The sequence below is a fragment of the Barbus barbus genome, assembly GCF_936440315.1.
Source record: "Barbus barbus genome assembly, chromosome: 24".
Classification (NCBI taxonomy): Eukaryota; Metazoa; Chordata; class Actinopteri; order Cypriniformes; family Cyprinidae; genus Barbus; species Barbus barbus.
Window position 1 is genome coordinate 8411251 of NC_136752.1, and position 19743 is coordinate 8430993.

Genomic DNA, 19743 nt, shown 5'->3' on the forward strand with positions numbered 1-19743 from the left:
CGACGCTGAGGGTGCAAAAAAATCAAAATATTGAGAAAATCGCCTTTAAAGTTGTCCAAATGAAGTCCTTGGCAATGCATATAAAAAAAATAAGTTTTGATATATTTACGGTACAAAATATCTTCATGGAACATTATGATTACTTAATATCCTAATGATTTTTGGAATAAAAGAACAATCAATAATTTTGACCCATATAGCCTATTGTTGGCTTTTGCTACATATATGCCCTGCTATTTATGACTTTGTGGTCCAGGGTCTATGAGTAAAACAATTAAATACACTTTTCATCTCTTCTTTATGTATATTGTATTCAATGTAGCCAAAAAGTAAAAGTGGACACTGAATAGGATATTTTAACTGAAACAAATGTATCTCTCAATAAGTTTGCCTAAATAAAGGCCAAGTTGATTCATATAGTTTTCACAGAAAGTTCAGTTTATGCTTTTTAAAGTATATTACGTTTTTGTTTATTAATTAGGTTGTTTACTGCATTTTTAACCTAGCTTATTAAAACAACGTTATTTAAAATAGGCCTGCAGCCTACTTATATTATTTAAGCCAAATAAAAATAGACTATAAACAGTTTAAGCCTAAGACATATTCCAAGTATGTGATATTTCAAAAAACAGCAAAGGTTTAACTGGGACTCGAGAACCGCTCGGACAGATTCACTCGAGAACGACTCGTTCAGACTGATTCTGTGAACCGGTTGAACCAATTCATTAAAAAGATCCGACTCAACAGAAAGATTCATTCTCGAGTAGGACAGACGCCGCTAAAGAGCAAGAGGGGCTCCACAGAGAGAAATACAGTCGGCATATTAATGGAAAGTGGCGTGTAAGTTGAGGACTGTGCGACTGAATTCGCCGTTATTTAATGGGGTTTCAAGTCCAGCGCGTGTGATTGACGCATCCGGACAGATGCTGGCCGCTCCGGTCGCGCCGGGGGAAGGAGAGGTTTTGACATCGTTAGATTTGTTGTTATTATAATCAGCTGACCGGTGCTGGAATCGTGTTTTCTAGAAAGCGGCGACAGCGATGAGCGCTTGTCAGGACAAAACATCTTTGAGTTGTTCGCAAAGCAGGGAAAATGTCAGTGAATGGGGAAGGATGGAGGATGCGTGTGTGTCCTGCTTCGACGAACCCACGGGCGACGCGATACGCGCCGGGATGGACGCGGTGCAGCCGGGTATAGACGGACATCTGCCGCTACCCCGAGGCCAACGGATGCTAGGCCTGGTGGAAGAGGGTTTCGCCGGCTATCATGGTCGACTCGGTTCCGATCCGGACTCCGTTTATCTCGACATCCCCGTAGACCCCAACTACAGCGAAAGTGATGGGACCGTCGCAACGAAAAAGCGCAACCGCTCCAACAGCTCGCGGCACCGCGGGGAAGTCGTCACGGATCTCGGACCCGAGGAGGTGCGCTGGTTCTACAAAGAGGACAAGCGGACCTGGAAACCGTTTGTCGGACACGATTCTTTGAAAATCGAGTTGGCTTATCGCAAATACTGCGAACTTAACCCGAACGAGGTCAAACGGAGGGATGCGGGGGAAGAAGCGGAGGATTTATTCGAGTCACCATCGGGATGCGAAGCACCGGAGGTCCGGAGACAGTCGGTAACCGAAAGCCCGGAGGCTGGATGCGCAACAGAAGAGACGGAGCTGGATTCAGAAAGCATCAACGTGGACGCAGTGTGTGTCCGTGGAGGACTCTACGAGGTGGACATCAACAAGAAAGACTGTTATCCTGTTTACTGGAACCGTGAGTTTTTTTTCAAGCTTACATTAAAGAAAACAATGTTAATTTGCAGAATGTCCATACAGCTCTTATACATGCATTCAAACCAAAATTTATTCAGACACCTTCAACGTTTCTCACATTATCACAGTTTAGAAAATGGCAATAAGAACTGTATCAGAACAAATTCATCTTGATAGAAAGGTATGTAACAAAACATGGGCAGGTCAAAGTGTCAAATCAGTTTTACTGGTAGTCCACTGCATGAAGAATTTGTGGGTGTAATATGTCACAGTTTACTTTATTTTGCTATCCTCCTCGCTTACATGAACTATAGTGTCCTGCACCCACTTAAAAGTATCAAATTATATCTGGTGTCCGAATAATGTTTGGTTTGACTGTATAATAATATTACAGTTACTTGAGGCTCTCAAGCTCCAAAAGCACCATGAAAGTGTCCTAAAAGTAGTAGTACATAGTTCATTGTGTGAAATGATAATATAATGATAATCTCGTGTGAGAAAAAACAAACTGAAATTTAACTTATTATTTGCCCCCAAAACTGCCGTAACTCTTCAATCTCAATGAGCTCGATATTTAAACTTGACCCTGAAAGTCATGCATCAGATTTGATGTCAGTCACGTTAGATTGAGTGTGGTTTACATTACGGTCTGTTCCTCAAATGGATTGCACTAGTCCCTTTGGCTACTTTACTAATGGAGCATTATAGTGCAACATCACATTTTGTGTTTGTAATAATGGCAGACTTTTATTTTAAACCTTTTATTCAAAGGTGCAGACAGATTTCAGTGAATTCTTGTGGGTGAAATCAATGTTTAGGTCGGTCACCCTGATTTGCACTGTTTACTTCATACAAGTTTGGAACAACATGAGGGTGAGTAAATAATGACAACAATTTCATTTCTGGATGAACTATTCCTTTACGGCCTGCTATACACTACAATGTACCGTCTCTCGTATGTACAATAAATTGTAGCCAAGACATCTCGACACAATTCAGCATTGAAATCAGTTGTCATTCTGTACTTGCATTCTCAATTTCAAGCTGGGTGTTCACAGTCCAAAACTAAGAAACTAACTACCATACAGACAAAAGTTCACTTCAAGAGTGAACAAAGTGCCATCGATGAATATGAATTTAGGTGTTTGAGAAAACAGCACAAACGTAAAGAAAAAAATTAATCTATATATTGCTTTTCTCTATATGAAGCATAGACTTTAAAGCCACAAAAAAAGTCATAAAAGTCATTATGTACGTGAATAACGAATATAATTTAATTTAATTAATCGCAAAAACCATGAATTCGTCACACTAGGCGATCAAAGACTCACAAATTACCCTACACTGTAAAATATGACTGATTTTAATGGTAAATAACTGTGAAAATGCTACAGTAAAAACCTGTATAAAATATATACAGTGAAAAAAACTGTAATAGACATTTCAGACAATTTTTCGATGAAATACCGTTTTTGGAAGCGAAAAACAATGTAAAATTTACAGGGGAAAAAACGTAAATTGACATTCCCTGCGTTGCATTTCAAATTGGATGTTTTTTCTTTAAAATAACTTTCTTCTTAGTTTCTTCTTATCAGTTATGCTTATTAGGGTTGTATGTTACATCTATTTTTGTTAAATTAATGTTTGTTGCATATTTCAGTTTAATGGTCACCATGATGGTGTTTAGTGTTTGTGTGAATGACACTGTGCATCTTCTATATATGTTATTAATTAAAAGCTGCTTGTGATGGGCTTTGGTTCATCATGTGACTTTCTCATCACCACCTGCATTTGGTGGTAATCAGTGCATTTCAAAGGTACAACACAGATTTCAGTACTTCCATAGGTTGGTATATTAACATGATATAAGTTAATGAAATGACAGTATTTAACTGTAAATTTAAGTTAAAACCGTAAAACCTAAAATGTTGCTACCGTATTTTTTACGGTAGAATGCAGGCAACCACAGCTGCTTACAGTGTACGATAACTGTATTTGGGCTTAAGTCAGATAAAATGTTTGTTCAGAAACGGATAACAATATTCATACTGCCTGCATTTACAGAACAGGACCACATCCAGGTCATGAGAGGCCAGTGGTTCACGGACGGGACCTGGTTGCCACTGGAGGAAGAGGACAGTGACCTCATTGAACTGGAGTACCTGGCCCGTTTCCGAGGCCAGCAGATGAAAGACACCTTTGACACGGAAGTGGTGGCCACCACGGTGGACAGCAAAGATGGTAATAAACAATGTTACGAATAGGACTCAGGGTTAGGGAAGCTTTGTTTTAGGGGTCAAGAACACAAAAAAGGCTGACTTAACATTGACGCTTAGTTCAGTTGATCTAGATTCTAGAGGCACGGTCATGAATGAACCACAACCCAACCCAGACATCCTGTTTGTCTCATATGACACACATATGAAGTAAGACAAACTCTGGTGACATGTATTCTACAGAAGGGCTATTGGCTGTCACTTGTGTTTGCAAATAGTCAAAAAGACCCTTAATTGAAATGAACTGAGCTGGTTAGGCATTACTTAACAGTCAGGTAATTTGAAACAGACGTGTTTGACTTCTGCCCTTAATTCACTTAGCCATTCACAGTCTGAAACTGAGCCGAAGCCACGTGGACTGGCACAGCGTGGATGAAGTGTACCTTTACAGTGATGCTACCACTTCAAAGATCGCACGGACTGTTACTCAAAAACTGGGTTTCTCCAAAGGTTTGTAACAATCTTGAGTAAGTTCATTCTCAATGGTGTTTTTCATTAAAAAAAAGACCACATGAAATGGCTTGATGAGTGCAGTATTCTGTCTTAAAGGGATAGTTCACCCAAAAATGAAAATTCTGTCATTAATTACTCACATTCACACATTTTCTGTTAAAATTGGATGTTTAGGCAGGACATATTTACCCACATTTTAAAATTGCCAATCCATGGTTGAACTCAAAATTTCTGCAAAACAAAAGTGTAGTACATTATGCTAGTATGTTGTTCCAAATTCAGTGCATGATTTGCTATTTGCTGTTTGAATGATGTGGGAGGGACTTTCATATTCTAGTGTGCATTTGATGGGACAAAAATCTGTGAGTCATCAATATTTTTGGTGCAGTTTCCCAAGAGAAAGAGAATTAACTTTTCAATTCATGTATCTGCTGAAATTACATTATTAGAGTACACTAGCCTAGCAAAAAGACAAAAATAAAAACACAATTTTTAAAATGTTGTACTTTAATGCTGTTGTACCATTAAATCAAGAGATTATGTACTGACAGTGAATGTACTGTGAATAAGTCTAATCCTCAGTAGTAACTATTACTGAGATAATATACTGTGTAAGAATATACTTAAGTGCAAACTAAATTTAATGTTTTCGGACACGTGTTAATTGCATGTTAATCCAAATTAAATGAAAATGTATTTTATTTTAAATTTATTAAATGCAATTAGCTGACCTTTAGAGTATTTTTTGACCCAAGAAGTACTTCTCTTTTTATTTATTTATTTTTTTAAATATGGTTAAAGTGCACTGCCAAATATGCTGACAAGCGTTTGTTAAACTAAATTATGCTTTAATGTAATTTCTATTGAAACCTGTATGACATGTATTTAATTATATTTTCAATTACACATTTATAATGCTGAAGTTGCAATTTAGTAAATTCACAGTATATTTAAATGTAACATTAAGTGATACACTAGAGTAAGTAATTTACATAAGTTTTAGTATGTTAGTCAACTGAAGTAAGTGTACTTCTTCAAAGCATAGCAAAAGTTTATTAAACATAATAATTTAAAAAAGTACTTTAAAGTAAAACCTTTATTTCACATTACGTAGTACACTTTTTAAAATCTCTTACCATACTTTTCAAAATATTTATTTTATGGTCAATAGAAGAAAGAAGCTCATATAGGTTTGGAAGAACATGAGGGTGAATAAATGATCACATAATTTTAATTTTGGGGTGAAGTATACCTTTAAGTACTCTAAAATATGACCCTGGACCACAAAACTGAGATACAACTATTTGAAAATCTGGAATCTGAGGGTGCAAAAAAAATCACAATATTGAGAAAATCGCCTTTAAAGTTGTCCAAATTAAGTTCTTAGAAATGCATATTACTAATCAAAAATTAAGTTTTTATATATTTACGATAGGAAATTTACAAAATATCTACATGGAACAAATAATCTTTACTTAATATCCTAACGATTTTTGGCATAAAAAAATCGATAATTATGACCCATACATTGTTGGCTGTTGCTACAAATATACCTGTGCTACTTATGACTGGCTTTGCGGTCTTTTGTCACATATGGCTTTTTATTTAATTAATGTTATATTATCTGCAAGTTCAACCATTCTTCTAAAATTTAAAGTACACAACAAGTGCACATTCAAAACCTTTCATTATTAAAACTAAAGATAAAATTAAGTGATTATTAATGTTACAAAATAGCAGAGTTTCTTACTTCATGTCTGGTTAGCGTCCAGCAGCGGGACCCGTCTCCATCGAGGTTACGTAGAGGAGGCAGCTCCAGAGGACACGCCCCCTGAAACAACGCACATAGTCTTTGTGGTACATGGGATTGGCCAGAAGATGGATCAGGGGCGTATCATTAGAAATACAAGCATGTGAGTCCACTGATCACACAGCTGAATCTGCACAAAACCAGTCATCTAGACCTGAAACTAACTGATGCATTTCACTGACGGACAGGATGCGTGATGCTGCCCGCAAGATGGAGGAGAAGCACTTTTCGGACCGAACAAATGAACACGTCGAGTTCCTTCCTGTGGAATGGCGATCTAAACTCGCCCTTGATGGAGGTATTGACCGTGGACAATAATAAAAAACGAAGTACATTATGTTTGAAAACTATTATCATTGATGATGAAGTATACTTTTTCAGACACCGTGGACTCCATTACTCCAGACAAAGTGCGAGGTCTGAGGGACATGCTGAACAGCAGTGCCATGGACATTATGTACTACACAAGCCCTTTGTACAGGGATGAGGTGACATACAGCCACAATCCTCCATTCTTTCCTCCATTTTCTCATAATTTTTTTCTTTCTCAGCTCTCTAACTCATTATTAACTAGTCATGTTTCAAAATCTAGTACATAAACAACATGCTCCTTATGCAAAGACTATACTTAAATTATGCTGCCTTCTAAAATTTCTTATTTTGGCCAAAATCTAAGGCAGCATCATGTGTTCTTTTTAAAGGAGGATTTCCCATGTAAAAAAGAAATTACACATTAGCATTCTTAAAAGTTACTATGAAAATAGTATGCTTATAAAATAATATATTTAAATGTTAACAATGCATTTTTTTCAGACACTTAATTGCATGTCAATTGCAATTAATTGAAAAAGTACGATAGTTTAAATTTATATTAAATGCAATTAGATGAACCTTAAAGTACTTTTTTGACCCACCTAAGTACATCTTTATGTGTGATTTTATAATTCTATTGTCTTTCAAATGTGGTTAGAGTGTATAGCCAAATGCACTTTAATGTCATTTCTACTGGAACTTATATGTAATGTATTTAAATATATCACATTTTCATGAAGAAGTTGCAATTTATTATATGTTAAATATATACATTTTCAGTGTAATACTGAGTTATAAAATTATAATCACATACTTTACATGCAACATATATTTTAGTCAACACATAAAAAAATTGTACTTATTAAAAGCACAACAAAAGAGTAAAACAATAAATGGACTTTAAAGTAAAACTTTTCATTTGACATTATTACGAATTGCACTTTTTAATAGTGTGCTTAAGTGTGTTAAGAAATATAGTCTTTAAAGTGTTCTCTGTTTGAGTGTGCTTAATTGGCCTTTTATTTAATTAATATTATATTATCTCAAGTATGTGCGTCTCTAAGTGTAATTTGTGGACCAGAAATGTTAAGTATAAAGTTCAGAAAGTATAAATAAATATAGGTCACTTATTATAAAAAATAAAATATTATTTTAACAAATACGTGTGTGTGCTATTTATTTTAGCTTATTAGAGTATTTTTGACTTAGCAACATTCAGTTGAAATCAGTTACTGAATTTCCCATGCACTTCACATGTTTTTTTTATTTTATTTAGTACCTATGGCCAGTGTTACAAGTCTGTCACTTATTAGGTTCCATTCCGAATGGATGATCATTTAGAAGGCAGCTGTCTATGTAGGCAGTATACAGCATGGCAGCTCACTAGGGTTTGGAGCATAGCTATTTCTCACTCTTTTTTTTTAACTTTGACTAAATGTCCCACACTGAAGCACACTGTGTCCTAATATTTCCTAGTACACAAATAAAGTGTCACAATTGTTCATTTAATGCTCACTGCACTTGCATCCTTAGATCACCCGGGGTCTGACCAAAGAGTTGAACCGACTCTACATGCTCTTTTGCGAGCGCAACCCAGAATTTGCAGAGAAAGGAAAGGTGTCCATCGTCTCCCACTCACTCGGGTGTGTCATCACCTTTGACATCATGACAGGGTGGGACCCTGTGCGCTTTGTTCATGAAGAGGTGCCAGATGCCATGGAGGCTGATGTTAGCAGACAAGAACGTCAGCTACTGGAGGATCTTCGTAACACATGCTTAAGGTTTACAACTAATTATAGTTGCACTCTACCCTCTCATTATATTAGTAAATCTAATAATAATCAGCAGCACAATGGCAATGCACATTCTAGAATTTCTTCAGAGTTTTAACAGTTTTAAACCTAAAACCCTGTTTTCTATGACCCCATTTCTATGACTCCAAAAGGAGGACACTTTATAAAAACAGAAAAATATTCTTAAACAAGTGACAAAAACGTTTGATTTGATTTGATTTGTTTTTTATTATTGTTATTAAATTGATTTCCATGGACTTTTTTTTTTTACTTTTTATAAGGCCAAACTTCTAATCTTATTAAATGTATGCATCATCGTTCATATAAATCTGTATATTTATTCAATAAATGCAATTACCAATCAAATGAAATCAATATCAACAAAATCTCAAGAAGCTGCATCTCCAGTTGCAGACTGTTTAAGATGCCATGAATGCATTTATACAATTGCATAAATAATGTGTTAAACAGTTTCCTTTAAAACGGCTGATTCATTCAGGAATGAAGAAAGTGACTTGCTGATTTCATTTCTGCATACTAGTATACTACTCTTGCAATTTGTACCTAAAAAGATATGCTAAAATAGTAAAAGTAGTATACTAGTGTGCAGTTTCGGATAACTGTCTTAATGAATGTCTTATTGAATCACTCATCCGATTCGTTCACAAATGCTGATTCACTCAGGAACGAAACACTACCATGCTGATCGGAGATAGAAAAAAAGAAATAGACCAAAACAGTCAATACTGACCATATTGTGTCTGAAATGTACATCACTTAATTTTAACTTATTTATTTATTATATACCATTTTATAATGTATGAAGGAGGACAAATGAGTGTCTGCTTTGGTAAACCAACCTGAAACCGGATGGGATGGCCACCTTAACTGTAGCAACTGCATAGCAACATGCTAACAACCACTCAGATTAATCTAGTAATTGTATAGCAATACATTAACATCCACCCAGAACACACTAGTAAGACACAACATGCTAACAAACACTCAAAACACACTAGCAACATATTAACAACCACTTAGAACACAATAGTAAGACACTTCTAACAACCTCTTAGAAAACTGTAGCATAGCAACACACTAATAGCTACTCAGAACACTATTAATACACTAACAACCACTCAAAACACTCAACCACTCAGAACACTGTAGCAGCAAAGAAACAAGCTAATAACTACTCAGACCACTATAGAAACATGCTAATATCCACCCGAACACTCAACCTCTCTGAACACTCAACAACAATCAAAGAGCAACACGCTAGCAATACTCCGAACACTCTAGCAACACACTAACAAACATTCAGAACACTAGAAACTGCATATAAATATGCTAACAACCTTTACCACTGCAGCAACATTTAGCATGTTAGCAAGCTTAACCACTGTAGCAACATGCTAACAACCACTCAGAACACTACTGCATATCAACATGCTAACAACTTTAACCACTGTAGCAACATGCTAACAACCACTCAGAACACTCTAGCAACACGCTAACAACCATTCAGAACACTACTGCATATCAACATGCTAACAACTTTGACCACTGTAGCAACATGCTAACAACCACTCAGAACACTACTGCATATCAACATGCTAACAACTTTGACCACTGTAGCAACATCCTAACAACCACTCAGAACACTCTAGCAACACGCTAACAACCATTCTGAACACTACTGCATATCAACATGCTAACAACTTTGACCACTGTAGCAACATCCTAACAACCACTCCGAACACTCTAGCAACACGCTAACAACCATTCTGAACACTACTGCATATCAACATGCTAACAACTTTGACCACTGTAGCAACATGCTAACAACCACTCAGAACACTACTGCATATCAACATGCTAACAACTTTGACCACTGTAGCAACATCCTAACAACCACTCAGAACACTCTAGCAACACGCTAACAACCATTCTGAACACTACTGCATATCAACATGCTAACAACCTTAACCACTGTAGCAACATGCTAACAACCACTCAACACTCTAGCAACATGCTAACAACCATTCAGAACACTACTGCATATCAACATGCTAAGAACATGCTAACAACCACTCAGAACACTCTAGCAACACGCTAACAACCATTCTGAACACTACTGCATATCAACATGCTAACAACTTTAACCACTGTAGCAACATGCTAACAACCACTCAGAACACTCTAGCAACACGCTAACAACCACTCAGAACACTACTGCATATCAACATGCTAACAACTTTGACCACTGTAGCAACATCCTAACAACCACTCAGAACACTCTAGCAACACGCTAACAACCATTCTGAACACTACTGCATATCAACATGCTAACAACTTTGACCACTGTAGCAACATGCTAACAACCACTCAGAACACAATAGCAAGACACTAATAACCTCTCTGAATACTCCATCAGTTGCATAGCAACACATTAACAATAAACACTCATAAAACTCTAGCAACATGCTAACAACCACTCAGAACACTAGAAGCTGCATATCAACATGCTAACAACCTTGTTACAGTTAACAACATGCTAACAACCACCCAGACCACTCCTGCAACACACTAACAACCACTAGCATTATGCTAACATCCACTTGGAGGACTGTAACAACCAAACAGAAACTTGCTAATAAACATTCACAACATCTTAGCCACTAACGTCCTGGCTGTCAGTTTTACATGGCTAGAACAAATATAGTTGTTATTTTAACTGTGATTTCTGTTGTCTGATACGATTTAGATTTAGAAATATCAACCTTTACAACCCTTTTCCATTAGTTCTTAATATATTTTCCATTTGTTTGTCAGCTGCATTGATTTTAGTGCTTCCCTGTTGTTTCCAATGCATTTAAGAATCATGAATTATTAAAAGCTTTTTAGTTTTGTCTGCACTCTACTCCACAATGACAATCCCTCTGTTAATCTGGTTTATGTTATGTTCCTCTCCAAAAATGTAATTTAATATTTCATTTGCAGAATGAGGGATTTGGAGGATAAGCTTCGGCATTTCCAAACCTCATCCTCAAGACCCTCTCCAGCCCTGAAATTCAAGGTATGTTAGTATAACCGTACCCTTCCTTTCTCCTTCTCACCTCCTGTTTGTGTTTGTCTTAATCAATAAACCATGTGATTTGGGATTGTAGGTGGAGAACTTCTTCTGCATGGGATCTCCTCTGGCTGTGTTCTTGGCTTTGCGAGGTGTCCGTCCCGGAACCAACAGAACACAGGACCACATTGTACCCAAGTCCATCTGCCAGAGGCTTTTCAACATCTTCCATCCCACTGATCCTGTAGTGAGTGTGATTAGATTGCAGTGTAAATATAGCTCAGGATCAGATTTCTCTTTTTACTGGTCCATATTATAAGACAGTTGGGAAACAAAACCTGGTCTGGAAATATAATGAATTATAGCATTAAAATACATGCAACTATATTAATAATTAGCTCTAATTGGTTGAAATAGTCCCTAAATTCTATTCATTCAAATGCATTCTTTAAAAAAAAAAAGTTTTATTTATTTTTACTGGCTTCTGTGGTTCCATGAACATTCATGGAACCTTTTCATTCCACAGAAGCTTCTTTATAGTGGAAAAAAGTTCTTTAGATTGTTAAAATTGTCTTCATGCTAAGACAAATGGTTCCTATAAAAACCTTTGATTGAAAGATTCAAGGAATCCAAAAAATGTTTCTTCCGTGCCTCACTGTGAAAACCCCCCTTTTGAACCATTATTTTTAAAATATGACAAACCAAACAGCCAAAAAAAAAAAATTGTAAATAAAACAAATATTATCAGAGTGTGTTTTACAAGGAAATAATATTTCAGTCTTTCTACGTCAATAATTCACATTCGATTTAATGTGTTACTTACCATTTCTTTGTAATTAAATGTGAAATTTACTAGCAATTTCTGTGTGAAACTTGTTTCTACACAATTTTTTCTTTCAATATAGTTCCTGTTATTGTAATCAAAGATATATAATATCTGTATATCAGTCAGGAAATATAAATAACAATCAAATAAAAACAAATGGTTTCCTTTTAGGCATACAGGTTGGAACCTCTGATCCTGAAGCATTATAGTAATATAGCACCTGTCCAAATTCACTGGTGAGTAAAAGTGTTAAATTGGAAAAAATATTGTAAGCAAATAAAGTACTGTTTCTATAATATATAATGCACTCTGTGACTGCATATAGTTTTGTACATTCATTTAACCATTGATTTTTTTTTTTTAGGTACAACACCACCAGCCCCACACCGTATGACCAGATCCGTCCCACTCTACTGAATCCATCAAAGGAAAGTGCTTCTGTGTCTGATACAGAGAGCCTCCCGAGCCCCTGCACCTCCCCTCCGCAGCCCCGCAGACACTACGGCGAGTCTATAACCAACCTGGGCAAGGCCAGCATCATGGGTGAGATGGAAAGAGAGAGGTCATTAAAGCTCGTCTGGAATAGTAAAACACTTGCAGGGGCGATCAGAATGTATAGTGTGCAGTGTAGGAGTAGGATTACGCTTCCCAAATACTGAGATAATGGCAGTCTGCCTTCAATTACTGCGTATCTGCAGTTTATATCTCTTGATTTTAGTGCGCAAAGCGATAAATAGAAACAGCTCAGCAAAGTATTGGATCAATAGGAAGCAATTAGGAAGTGTCGCAGAAACAACTTGAGATTTGTAAAACCCATAAGCCATAATATATATTATAGGTCAAAACAAACTTAACAGAAATGAACTATATTGTATATATTACTAGATGTGTATATAATTAATTATAATATATTACTAGATTGTATATATTACGGCTGTCAGTCGATTAAAAATTTTAATCTAATTAATTACATGATGTGTCGATTAATTAATCGAATTAATTGCAAATTACATTTGGCTGTGAAAATACCCACAAAAGATTATTTAAAGCTATTTTTGTGTTAAATGAAAAAGTATTAAGTAGACATTGCAAATAGTAGCTGTAATCAAATGTATTATGTATATATAAATACACACACATGCATGTGTATATAAATTATATGAATATAAATATAGACGTAAATATTTTCAAAATATATACTGTATGTGTGTACATTTATATATACATAATAAATAAACACAGTACACACACATATATTATGCAAACAAAAACGTTTATTTTGTATGCGATTAATCAGGATTAATCGTTTGACAGCTAATATATACACTGCCCGCCCTCCCAAAAAAGTCACCACCTGGATTTAATTAAGCAAATAGGTAAGATCCTCCCATTGGATAATTACTGCATGGATGATTATGTTATGTGACCAAAGAATGAGGTCAGCTGACTACCTGAATATATTGAATGACCAGGTTATTCCATCAATTAATTTTTTTTTGATGGCACGGGCATATTCCAAGATGACAATGCCAGGATTCATCGGGCTCAAATTGTGAAAGAGTGGTTCAGGGAGCATGAGACATCATTTTCACACATGGATTAGCCACCACAGAGTCCAGAGTCAGACCTTAACCCCATTGAGAATCTTTGGGATGTGCTGGAGAAGACTTTGCACAGCGGTCCGACTCTCCCATCATCAATACAAGATCTTGGCGAAAAATTGATGCAACTTTGGACAGGAATAAATGTTGTGACATTGCAGAAGCTCATCGAAATGATGCCACAGCGAATGTGTGCCATAATCAAAGCTAAAGGCGGTCCAAGAAAATATAAGAGTGTGTGACTTTTTTTTTGGAAAAAAAGTCATGCATGTGTCATGCATGAGTCTAAGTGGCCGACAGGGTGGACATTTTGAGCTTCAATTAACATATTAGCTTACAACAAACTGTGACTAGCTAAATATTTAGTCTGGTTGTTGAAGAGAATTTAATATATTTAAACTTACATATTTAAAAAAAAAAATTGCTGTATTCTAATCACTTCTGGCATATTTTATGGTGACAGGGTGGACATGTTAAACTTTGGCAAAGCAAGTAAGCAAACTGAAAAATCTCTTATTTACCAAAATATTAATAGGATAACAAAATGTTTACATTTTATGATTTTACAATATTCTACTATCATTCAAATTTAATGAGCAGTGCATGGGACATAGCAAAATAACATACATCCTCTTATACAAATCTAAAAAAAAAATCTAGAAAATGTATCTAAAGAGCAAAGTAATGCATTTGTCATGAATATAAAACACCTTATCATGGCAAATGAGTTATTTATGTACAGGACACCAAAAGGCACCCTACAGTGATATTGACCCATATATATACAAATAGTGCATGTGCCAAAGCATTCGTGATTTCTGAAATAAGAAGGCTTCATGACTCTTAAATTGTAACGTTTTCTGTGCATACTTGTTTTTTTTTCTGCAGGAGCAGCAAGTATAGGTAAAGGCATTGGCGGTATCCTGTTCTCCAGATTTTCCCGCTCTAGTGGACAGGTGGGTGGTGTGGAGGAGGAGCCATCAGACTCTGAAGGAGGGGCTTGTGAGAAAGGGGAAGATGGCCGGCCAGTGGAGTTAGACGATAAAGTTGAGGAAAAGACAGAGGAGAAAATCGAGGAGAAGACAGGAGACACCAGCATGTCACAATCAGCCTCTGTCGTTATGGATAACTCATCCTGTAAGAACCATCTACACAAAGAAGTCATTGTGCAATTTGATAATTTTCTCAGTACTCATAATTTCATGATTTCAGTATTTTGGTTTACAAAACCTGTTTGAAAACAAACTATATCTTTGCAGTTTGGTGCCGCTAATATTTCCGAAAACAGCTGTTTTTACTGATAACTTTTATCCTTTATTATAATGGAAACATGTTTCCACATCTGAGTGAGTAAAAAATAAAAAGGTAATTGTAAGTTAAGGTGTAAAGTATGAAATTAAGTCACGTATGAGATATAAAGTTACCAAACATAAAGTCGAATTGCAAGATATAAAATACATTGTGAGATGCAAAATCACAATTGCAAGTTATAAAGACAAATTATAGACATATAGAAAAGTTATAAACTCACAATTTGAAGATATAGTCAGAATTTTAAGAAATAAAATTACAATTATAAGAAACAAAGTCACAGTGTGAGATATAATATTGCAGCTCTGAAAAACAAAGTGACAATTGCAAGATATAAAATCATGTCATGGATATAAAATTGCACCATAAGATATAAAATCATAATTATCAGAAACAAAGTCGCAATTACGAGATATAAAGTCACAGTCCGGAGGTACAGTCACATTTTAAGGCATACATTTATTATTTGAACATATAAAATCTCAATTCCAAGAAATAAAGTTGCAATTTTAAGAAAGGAAGTCACAATTGCAAGATAAAGTAACATTCCTAGATACAGTATGAAGTCACAGTGTGAGATAAAAAGTTGCAACTGCAAGATGTGAAATCATAAAATTGCTCTGTCAGATATAAAGTCGCAATTATCAGAAACAAAGTCGCAATTGCGAGATATAAAGGTATATCACATTTTAAAGGGGTCATATGACTTTGCTAAAAAGAACATTATTTTTTAATTACTGATTATAATGACTCATACGGTCTTTTTACGTGTCGCATTGCACCGCGTCATGTAAACATAACACCATGTCTGCATTTGTGATCAGAGAAGCGACAAACAACAAGCTCTATTCTACTCTGCTCAAAACTCGCGTTTGAATCGACAGTGGCTAATTCTTTAAATAAGAAAACATACTTACAGGCTGTGAGTCAGAAGCATCAGACTCTCCTTGCAAAGTTGGAATTGCACCACCTTTGTGCACAGCCGGCATTGTGGGCTACCCATCCAGGTTCAGGAAATTGTCCTCCGTAAAATGCGCTGCACACACTCTAATATTTGGGTTGAACTGTTCCGGAACAGTGTTGTAAATATAACTTAACCACTGATTTCTAGTTGTGTCCTCTTTTGGAAGCCCAAACAAAGTACTTTCGCATTCACAAAGAAACACAGCGTCTCCAGGACATGCCGCCGGAGGCAGCAACAATACTACAGCGAGAATAATAGTTGCACCTTCTTTCTTTGCGTTTACATTTGGGCGGTGTTTTGCAAATCTTCCCACACTGTGACGTAGACATGTGGGGGCTTGTTTAAACAAGGCGTTTTAGGAGGGCGTGGTCTAGTCTTAACTTTTATAAAGAATATCTCTTTTATTTTGAGACTTTAGTCTTTGCAACTTCAGGGATCTTATCTATGCACAGCTTGTAACACTCCAAAGAGAAAGGAAAACTTGAAATCGCATCATATTACCCCTTTAATATATAAATTCACAATTTCAAAATATAAAGTCCCAGTTCCAGGAAATAAAGTTGCAGTTATAGGAAATAAAGTTACACACATGGCACATAAAGTCACAATTACGAAAAGAAGTTATGATGAGATGCAAAATCACATTACAAAATGTATTAATTCGGAGAGGTAAATTTGTACTTTGCAACATGTAACGTTACTTTGTGTGGTTAAGAATTCAAATTGTTAGATACAACATTGCAATTATGCTAAAGTCGCAATTGCGAGAAATAAAGTCACAGTTTGGAGATTTTTTACTCTAAGGTTGAAATGGCTTCCATAAGGAGTATCGAATGATTTGTCAAGTAGAAAATCAAACCTCCAGACCTTCAAAATGCGTGACAATGACATTGTTCTTGTGGCTGTTTTGCAGTTGAGCTCGAGAAACGCATCGACTTCGAGCTGAGGGAGGGCCTGGTGGAGAGCCGCTATTGGTCAGCGGTGACGTCGCACACAGCCTATTGGTGCTCCCACGATGTGGCTCTGTTTCTGCTAATGTTCATGTACAGACCAAATGAAGCGAATGACATGTCAGAAGACAACCCTGAGTCATAACAAACACACATATGAACTCTCACACAGCACCACCCTCGATCACTCCCTTAATTTAGTTTAGCAGACCTTGTTCACTGTGCATCAGAGATCCTGTCCTTGCCTTGTTTTCCCTAATTTAGAAGCACACCCATGGAAGAGACCTCCTCTCTCCACTACATCCATAGACTAGGATTGGTCTTAACCTCGATGAGATGGTGGTAATGATCCTACTTGTTGCAGCTTGGAAATTCTGACTATTCGCATCTTGATAATTACCAAAGCAGCAGACTCTTCATATTGACTGATGTGTATTGACTAAGTTGTGGTTGTATAGTATGACTGACAAAAATCTGCTGAATTGGAGGTTCACAATCAGAAGGGTACATAAGATGTGTTTTCTTGCCTAAAAATAATAGTTTAGATTTTTTTTATAAATTAAGCATAAATACTATATGTTTACATTATTTAGATGATAAAATACAATCTGCATCACTCCTAAAAGTGGCCAAATATTGAGTTGATAGTTGACGGGAGCAGTGCATGTAGATAATAACCATTAGTAAACACACATGAATGGTTCACCCAAAAACATTTTTTGTTCACCCTCATGTTGTTCCAAATTCATGTGATTTTCTTGGAACAAAAAGAGATATTTTGAAGAATTGTAGTAGTTGCTTTTTTACATGCAGTTACATTGAAAGGAGACCAGTGTTATTTTAGTATCATTGATATATTCATATTCATGCATCAGTGACTAACCACTGACCTGAGCTTCAGACGACTTGGAACATAGTTGTATGGATCCCTTTCATTATCCCTTTTGGACCTTGAAAGCCTCAGTTCCCATCGATTGCAATTGGAAAGATCGACCAGGGCTGCATTTCTCAAAAGCATTGTAAGCCCAAATTGATCATAACTCCATTGATGACAATGGATCAACTTTACAATGCTTTTGAGAAACACAGCCCAGAACATTCTTCAGAATTTCTCCTTTTGTCTTCCATGGAGGTCATACTGGTTTGGAACATCATGGTGGAGGATCACAGAATTTGTGTTTCTAGGTGAACTATTCCAGACATTTCCATTCCTTTTCCCCTTTCTCTTTCCAATACATTTGAGGCATTAATTTCTCCTCTGCACTCGCATGATAGACACTGAAATCTACTGCATATTTGAATGCACTCTTTGCTATGATCACCACTGAATTAGAGTTTATACTTTAACATGCATGAAAGACAAAGTCTGGATGTTTTCCACTGAGGCTGTTAGAAAAACCCCTTACAACTGGATCTCCTCTTAGTTCTGTCCAAGTTGAAACACTTAACTTTTTTTTTTCATACGTGGCATTCTCTGCAGTCTGCATATTAAACATGTTACTCGTCATGTTGTTTTCTAATGTATTATAGCACTAATGAACCGTACAGTCACAAAGACATTGCCATTTTAAATTAATACCATCTTTTTTGTGTTACGTCCATGTTTTCTTTATTAATTTTGTATGATTTGTTTACAGTAATCTTGAAAAATGACACCCCCATGCCTTTACGATGACAAGAGAAAAGCACTTAATATTTCTCCTTACCTCACCCTTGAATGTGCCAATAAACTGAAGAGTGCGATCTTCATCAGGTGTCTGAGGGAAACGTCTGCAGTGTGCATATAAATCAGAACTGGACTCCAGCGTGTCTGTTCATGTTTGGCTTCAGTGAACACAGAGCTGTTCCTCTTTTATGAACCTCGTGTTTTTCATTAAAATTGATATCGACCGCCTGCTCTGTCTCATTCTGTTAATTGCTTTTAAATTCTGACTTTATAGGTAATATAGGTATCAGCTATAAGCAGAGTTTGCTGTGGGCCTTGATCAGAATAAATGGAAAACAACTATATTTAGCTTTAACCATCAATAATGAGTCTTCAAATAGAGACACTAGAGCTGTTGTTCTCAACTGGGGGGGGGGGGGGACCCAATAAACAGGAAAGCAATACTATACATTTTTAAAATGGAAGGGTACAATTTTTTCCATACGTTTTGTTGTTATATCAAATATGCATTCTATCAAAATAAACAGTATTTTGGTGTAAATCCACCTGTCTTTTGATAATATGCCCAGTACTGATACTGTTTTTGTTACGTGTGTTAAACTGGTAAATTGCACTTGCTTGTTTGGGGTCATTTATTTATTTTTAATTAATACCACTTTAATATATTTTTATAAGATATTTATAATGTTACAAAAGATTTATATTTCAAATAAATACCTTTTTTTTTTTCAATTTCAGATTATCAGATAACCCTGAAAGAATGCATCCTGATTTCCACAAAAATGTTAAGAGGCTGAAACTGTTTTCAACAATGAAAATAATAATAAATGTTTCTTCAGCACTGTGACACTGAAGCAGTCATATTTTGGTATCATTGAGATAGTAGGCTATTATACTTTTTATTATTTATTTATTATATTTATTTATTTATTTATTTTATTT

At 36.0% G+C, this 19743-nt stretch overlaps 1 protein-coding gene across 1 annotated transcript; it reads left to right on the plus strand.

The window, feature by feature from the left end:
* Window positions 1-618: 618 nt before the first annotated feature.
* ddhd1b (DDHD domain containing 1b) lies at window positions 619-19031 on the plus strand. Its single transcript, XM_079375450.1, has 13 exons — window positions 619-1767; window positions 3831-4007; window positions 4364-4492; window positions 6261-6408; window positions 6494-6603; window positions 6687-6793; window positions 8151-8398; window positions 11414-11489; window positions 11581-11730; window positions 12481-12545; window positions 12674-12852; window positions 14799-15047; window positions 17099-19031. The coding sequence occupies exons 1-13, from the start codon at window positions 1041-1043 to the stop codon at window positions 17278-17280; spliced, it is 2547 nt and encodes an 848-aa protein (XP_079231576.1). The 5' UTR covers window positions 619-1040; the 3' UTR covers window positions 17281-19031.
* The last annotated feature ends 712 nt before the right edge of the window (window positions 19032-19743 follow it).